This window comes from Mchenga conophoros, linkage group LG6 (assembly GCF_057382185.1).
Source record: "Mchenga conophoros isolate Kocher_MC1m ecotype Shallow Benthic linkage group LG6, M_conophoros_male_GT1.1, whole genome shotgun sequence".
Lineage (NCBI taxonomy): Eukaryota > Metazoa > Chordata > Actinopteri > Cichliformes > Cichlidae > Mchenga > Mchenga conophoros.
Window position 1 is genome coordinate 6,360,698 of NC_140531.1, and position 7,135 is coordinate 6,367,832.

The 7,135-nt window shown below is 42.8% G+C and overlaps 1 protein-coding gene across 1 annotated transcript; it reads left to right on the plus strand.

The window, feature by feature from the left end:
- Nucleotides 1-467: 467 nt before the first annotated feature.
- On the plus strand, nucleotides 468-7,083 carry LOC146571977 (aspartate aminotransferase, cytoplasmic-like). The gene is made up of 9 exons (XM_085275996.1): nucleotides 468-705; nucleotides 3,031-3,212; nucleotides 4,072-4,195; nucleotides 4,331-4,443; nucleotides 4,580-4,684; nucleotides 4,838-4,988; nucleotides 5,127-5,292; nucleotides 5,596-5,738; nucleotides 6,125-7,083. Exons 1-9 carry the CDS (start codon nucleotides 597-599, stop codon nucleotides 6,262-6,264), a joined length of 1,233 nt encoding a protein of 410 aa, XP_085132122.1. The 5' UTR covers nucleotides 468-596; the 3' UTR covers nucleotides 6,265-7,083.
- Nucleotides 7,084-7,135: the final 52 nt, after the last annotated feature.

Genomic DNA, 7,135 nt, shown 5'->3' on the forward strand with positions numbered 1-7,135 from the left:
TTTATGAAAAACATACATGAGTTTATATAGGTTGGATGTAACTACGGAAGAAGAATAGTTATAATATTCTCAATAATGTCATTCACGACAGCTAAAAATGTGCATATAAGGCACACAGCATTGACCCTAAAGATAAGCTAAGTTCATTCTGGTGGTCTGAATTAATGCAGCAAGACTGCACAGCGTCCAGTTGTCGGTAACTATGCGTATGAATTATGTCACATCATTTATCTATTTATAGATTACTTTTAAAATGGGACAAATCCCTGTGGCACGAATATGTCCAGTGAGATGGTCTTATTTAGACTACAAAGACTATAGACTTATTATCACTCGTCACAGGTTTATTATCTTCTTTCTTATGGTATAATTGTAGTTTTTTCTACAAGATATTTCTCCGCTCTCATTGGCTACTTGACAGGCTGCGTCCGTTTTCTGCCCCTTCCTATTGGTAGCTGATCTGATGCCTATTTCTTGCGTCCTGGTCCAGTTTGAGTGAAGGTGAACCTGTGAACCCGGTTAGTCTCTAGAAACACCCATTCCTCATTTGCTCCTCTTGCACAACACCGGGATCATCGTCTATTTCATCCCGAGCCATGTCCCTGTTTAGCGACGTCCCCCAGGCTCCCCCGGTAGCCGTGTTCAAACTGACCGCTGACTTCAGAGAGGACACCCATCCACAGAAGGTGAATCTGGGCGTCGGAGGTAAGAGATGCTAGATGTCAGCTAATGCTAAAGCTAGGTTGGCTTGCTCTCTCTTGTAGTGGCACTGTAAAGCATAAACACATCGCATCAGCTGTGTTTCCTGTCTTTTTGTAGCTTACATTGTTTGGTACATTCGGGCTATGGCGGTGATATCATGTTCGCACACGTAAGCAGCGTTTGATATATGACCTTCGCTGCAAGCTGCTAGCGGCAAAGCTAGCATTAGCTTCTTCTCATGTTGACAAGTAAATTGCTCGGATTTTTTCATTGTTAGTGCAAATGTTACACCTCTCACTGAAAGAATTGACAATTCCAGGAAGTAGGGCTTCATGTCGTACCACAAAACACTTCTCATTTAAAGACTTTAAAATCATGATGTTAAAACGCATAGCATGGCTGTGACTTGTTTTACTTGTCCATCTGTCCTTGAACTCATCAATCTCCACTTACACACTGACATCCTGTCAAAGCAGGAACTTACAGGCTGAAGTTTTCTTACGTAGTACCATCAAAGTAGTTTACTGTTTTTTAATATGTAATCTTACGAGTCGTGTTTGTTGCGACGTTGTCAATCATTATGTGATACATAATTGGTAAGTCCTTGAAACTGTCATTAGTTTGCTTGGTTGGTTAGGAAAGTTTTGTAAGAAAATGTGTTCAGTTTTTAGAATGAATGCTAAAGCCGTGTGTCATTTGGAAGGTTTTGTGCTAGTTTGGTTTGTGTCCCTTACTTAACGTGCACTGTAGAATATCTCTTTAATGTTATTTTATCCTCATTCTGACTATTTATGCTAAACTGTAATAAACCAGCAGGAAATCTTTAGTCATCTGTAATAGGTTAACAGGTTGACACTTGTATCCCAACAGTTTCAACATTAACCCCAATGTGCCAGATGTGTCATCTCGTATGAGCCTAGTCTATCCTCCTCCTAGCCCAATGCTTCTGGCTAAAGTGAACTAATACTTAGTTACTTCAGGTCAGCCAGAATAAGGCAAACCTCTGATGTAGCTGCTGTTAAATCTATTAACATATTCTGCCTTTAGGATGTAATGTAGAGCTAGCAGTTTGTCACCTTTTCATGTGCACAACCTGCATGTACACTTTATGGCAAGAGTCAGAATGCAAAATATGAATAAAAGCTAATGGGCAGAATATGCTTTAACGATCAAAGTGGTCCCTACAGGATTATTAAGATTCACTTTCTCTGATGATTCATCGTGGACTGAGACAGTAGTTGCACTTTTTCCGGTCGTTGCCAAAACAAACCTGAGCGCATAAAACCAGTTTGGCCTGGAGAAACCATTCCAGTAGTTTTATATTAACTCTATAATTTAGTGTCTCTCTCTGTGTGAAAATGGATCAGTTAATAATAATGGATTGGATTTATATAGCGCTTTTCAAGGCACCCAAAGCGCTTTACAATGCCACTATTCATTCACTCTCACATTCACACACTGGTGGAGGCAAGCTACGGTTGTAGCTACAGCTGCCCTGGGGCAGACTGACAGAAGCGAGGCTGCCATATCGCGCCATCGGCCCCTCTGGCCAACACCAGAAGGCGGTAGGGTACAGTGTCTTGCCCAAGGACACAACGACCAGGATCGAACCCTAATATGTTAAATTATGTTGAAAGCGAGTCCACAAAAGCAACAGGAAGAGTTTTCTGGGTTCCAGATTTCTCCAGGCCTGTTTGCCACTTGATCTGCGTCTCAGGTAAAGTGATGTCAGATTGGGCTCTATTCAGATTTTGTACTGGCCACACACAGAATTATTTTGCATACCCCAAAGCCACCATAAGCATGTTTGACCTTTTAAGTGTGCTCGCCTTTGGACCCTGAGTGACTGTGTACCGCCGCTGCCAAACCCTGATATGTGATCCTGCTCTGCTCATGCTCCAGACCAGTATGAGGGAGCACAAGTTCCTAAGGAGTCAGATATGTGCTACACACGTTTGCCGGTGACCTTCAAAGTTTATATGGCATCATATGAAGTTAAATGGCAGTTTATTCTTTCCTGTGCGCATTTTCTTCTATTCACTTTACTATTTGCAGACTGCAGTGCTGTGTTATTACCATTTTTATCTTTGAAGTATTATCTAGAATTTTGTAATACTCGGTGATATGGCGCTATACACAGTGACACAAGCAGCAGAAACAAAGTGTTTGTATTTAGTTATGTAGTATATCAGCTGTAAATATCTATCAAAGCATAAAAAAGCTTTTTTGTGAAGTGCAGGCACGAGTAATAGTCTACACAACCTGTCCCTAAGAAGCAATACCTGTGCCTTCTGGATTAACATTTGCTTTGCTTTGTGTCCCCTCCAGCTTACCGTACTGATGACTGCCAGCCCTGGGTGCTGCCGGTGGTGAAAAAGGTGGAGCGGCTCATCGTGGAGGACGAGAGCCTGAACCACGAGTACCTGCCCATCCTCGGTCTGCCAGAGTTCCGCTCCGCTGCCTCAAAGGTCGCCCTGGGAGACGATAGCCCTGCCATCAAGGAGAACAGGGTGGGACATGCACATTGACACATGGAGGTTTTTGATCAGTTGGAGCAAATGTAATAAATGTTGTTTATTTTTGCAGTGAAATAAAAAGGAAATAAAAGCACATTTTACATTGATTAAAAGTTCTTTCAATTTTAATCTGTACCTCAGCTTTCCATTGATTAATGGACATAACTGGATGAGTATCAGCTGATCAGGTTTGCCTGCGTCTTTAATCTCTTTTAAACATCCTTAGAAACCCTAATTTAAAGCTCCATGTTTTTATTTCTCAGACTCCAGTAGTGGTGGTGTATTAGTTCTGAATACACTGAACCCCTCAGTTTATCGTCTTTCACACCCAAGCACCTTTATTTCCCCTCCTTTTAAGGCAGATTTCTTCTGATTGGCTGCCCCTTGCAAAGTTTGAACAGTAGGTGGGTGGAGCTGTTGTGCTTACGACCATAGCTGTGTGAAGGAGATGGCCTCTCATCTACATGAGGTCAAGGAAGAGTTGAACAAGCAATCTGAAGCCTGAGATTTTGACTCACAGGGAATTCTTGTGCGCACACGTCCCTGCAACCTCATTATTTAAAACTTAATTTATATTAAATATGAGCATTTACCACTGCAACAGTTTAGGTAGAACAGGGAAAAAAGTGAAAAACAAGACAATAAGGGCAGGAAAACCTGTGAAGGCAAGGTCTGAAAGACCAACAAGTCTTGGTGTATTAAGTTGGTGCATATTAACAGCAGTGTTCAGAAGCAGGCATGACCCGCAGCCTTATCACAAAATTCTCTGGCCGAACTGTGAAAAGCAACATGTATTTAATATCATACGTATATTTCTCTGATTGCGTTTCCCACTGCCCGCTTCCTGTCACAGGTTGGAGGAGTCCAGGCTCTGGGTGGGACAGGTGCACTGAGGATTGGGGCAGAGTTCCTGCGGCGGTGGTACAACGGCGTCAACAACGCAGCCACGCCCGTCTACGTCTCGGCACCCACCTGGGGTTAGTGAAAAGTTTTAGGATGCAGGAAATTGTAGTTGAGAAAGTTTGACTGTTTTTCGATAATGAAGTGAACGTCTCAGTGGGTATCAGAGCAGATTTAAGTGGTAAATACCTGCTGAACGTTTCTTCTTCCAGAGAACCACAACGGTGTATTTGCTGATGCTGGCTTCAAAGATATCCGCCCCTACCACTACTGGGATGCTGCCCAGAGGGGCCTGGACCTCACTGGGTTCCTGGATGATTTAGAGGTGAGATTGGAACGATGACTCCTGTTTAGTTACAAGAACCCAACAGACAGTGATATGAAAACAAGAAGACTCTTTGGGAGCATTTTTATTCATTTATTTTGAATATTTTTACTCATTATTTGTCTTCTCTGAGCAGAAAGCTCCAGAGTACTCCATCTTTGTCCTCCATGCCTGCGCACACAACCCCACTGGCACCGACCCGACCCAGGAGGAATGGAAGCAGATTGCAGAAGTGATGAAGGTACAAAGACATTATTTTACCATCATCTGATGGCCTTGGTGGTGTCTAACTCACCATGAATATCTTCTTCTTTTGTAAAATTGCTTTAATGTGTAATTAAAAAAAGAAATGAACTGAATTTTAATGTATGTATTTCGTCTTTTCCTTCTCCAGAGGAGGAAGCTGTATGTGTTCTTTGACTCCGCCTACCAGGGCTTCGCCTCAGGCTCTCTGGAAAAAGACGCCTGGGCCATCCGCTTCTTTGTCGCCGAGGGCTTTGAGCTTTTTATAGCTCAGTCCTTCTCCAAAAACTTTGGCCTGTACAGTGAGTACTCATGGTCCACGTACATTCATGCATACAGTCTTGTGTGTTTTAGCCAAAAATAAGTTTATACTGTTTATACCTCTACTTACCCTCGATTAGTTTTATGTGAAGCCATATTTTGTCTGTCTCTACTTACAGATGAGAGAGTGGGGAACCTGACTGTGGTTTCCAAGGACAACGAGAACCTAACCCGCGTTCTGTCCCAGATGGAGAAGATTGTCAGGACGACCTGGTCCAACCCACCTTCTCAGGGAGCACGCATTGTCAGCAAGACCCTCAACAGCCCTGAGCTGTTTGAAGAATGGTACGCGCCATCAGTCAGCGCTTTAATATTAGCATACTAGCTCCTGCTAACCCTTCATCTTTTACCTGATTATTCAGTTAATATTAATAACTTACCTTCCTCGTCGGTGCATGCACATGGATGCTTGTTACCAAATGTGCATGCTAGCATGGTTTTGAAATTTTGGAAACACTTGGCCTTTCTCTCATGTGCTATTACTTTTAGAGGTTCATAGTCTTTGTCAGCTGACTTTTACTCTCATTTCCTGTCTTATGTCCTTTTTTAAATATCCCCACTTGTCTCCATCCCGCCTCCCCACTTTAGGAAGGGTAATGTGAAGACCATGGCAGACAGAGTTCTGTTGATGAGGGATCAGCTGAAGGCCAAGCTGCAAGCTCTGGGCACCCCGGGGACCTGGGACCACATCACTCAGCAGATTGGCATGTTCAGCTTCACCGGCCTAACTCGTGAGTGAAAACACACATACCAAGAACATATATAACTGCACAAACGTGTAACATAACTGATGCCTAGTTCTGAGTTTTATGTAATAAATAATGCAAAAGTATGTAGAAGCACATCCTGCTTTTAACATACTGGGATTATCAGAGATAAGTGTCACAGTGGTGGAGGGACCTGCAAGATACCCAACACATGCTTAAAGGAGACGTATTAAACTTGATATTTCTGTTCTTGGACTCTGCTCTTCACAGTTAAAGTATCTTTATATGTCTTATACTTGGCTTCTGTGCAGCCCCTCAGTTCATATTCTGTTTGAAACAAGTGGTCTTGGCTCACTTTATCTTCACATCATTTATGAAGTTCACTCACTCTGTTGCAATTTGTGCTACAGCCAAACAGGTGGAGTACATGATCAAAGAGAAGCACGTGTACCTGATGGCTAGCGGCCGCATCAACATGTGCGGCCTGACCAGCAAGAATATCGACTACGTCGCTCAGTCCATCCACGAGGCCGTCACCAAAGTCCAGTAAAGGCCATTTGTGCTCGTCCACTTCCTGCCTCCTGTACGCCACAGGACGTTTCATCGAGTCTGTGCCCCTCTCTTTGCTTATCCTCTCCTCCTATTGGTCAAACTGCGTCCTCACAATTTGCAGTTGAACCAACGGGAGGAAGGATGTGTTTTTGTTCTCACATGACGGCGTCATTTTATGGGAGGTACAGTGGTTTTTGGAAGAGCCAGGTATGATCGAACACGCAGACGTGACAACCCCATCATATGTTTGAATTGTTGCCGCAAGCTTCTGTGCAGTCCAAATCATTCCACTCAAACTGGACACCAGAATGTGGACTGGGAAGATTTGCGATGAAATTATGCTTCCTACACAACAGTAGTACTGAACAAACTGCAGCACAGGAAAAGTCGTGTAAATAGATGTAATTACTGTTAGTCCTGCCATTTCATTTATAAGCACTGAGACCACAACAAATCACTTTCCTGTTTTTAGCCATTAGAATATAAAAGCTGGTACTGTAATCTTGATTTTATTTTGTTGTGTTAAAGTTCAACGGTCATCATCATCTCAAAGGTAAAGCACATGCCTGATGCTGTGTTGCCTTGCTTTAGACATACGGCAGAAGATAATTTGTTTAGCCACTAAGTCAACAAAATCGCCTTCTGTGCCATCATTGAACAAAAGTCACCTTTTTCCTCTCTCTGTTACTTTGTTTCCACCCTGCAGTGCCCTTATGTTGTTACACAAAGCCGCTGTAAGAAGCCACTGATCACACCGCAATCACATGTTAACTGGTGTTTGTAATGGCGTTCACACTAAATTAAATTATGAACTCTGTGTATGTGTTTTGTTTTTTCCCATATCTATCATCTTGTGAGACAGTGGATTT

Bases quoted from the DNA above. Each gene is read 5' to 3' on its own strand.
- LOC146571977 (XM_085275996.1), top strand. From the start codon at position 597: ATGTCCCTGTTTAGCGACGTCCCCCAGGCTCCCCCGGTAGCCGTGTTC. The intron at 706-3,030 runs GTAAGAGATGCT...TGTCCCCTCCAG, and splicing joins GGTGAATCTGGGCGTCGGAG to CTTACCGTACTGATGACTGC. The intron at 5,739-6,124 runs GTGAGTGAAAAC...TTTGTGCTACAG, and splicing joins CAGCTTCACCGGCCTAACTC to CCAAACAGGTGGAGTACATG.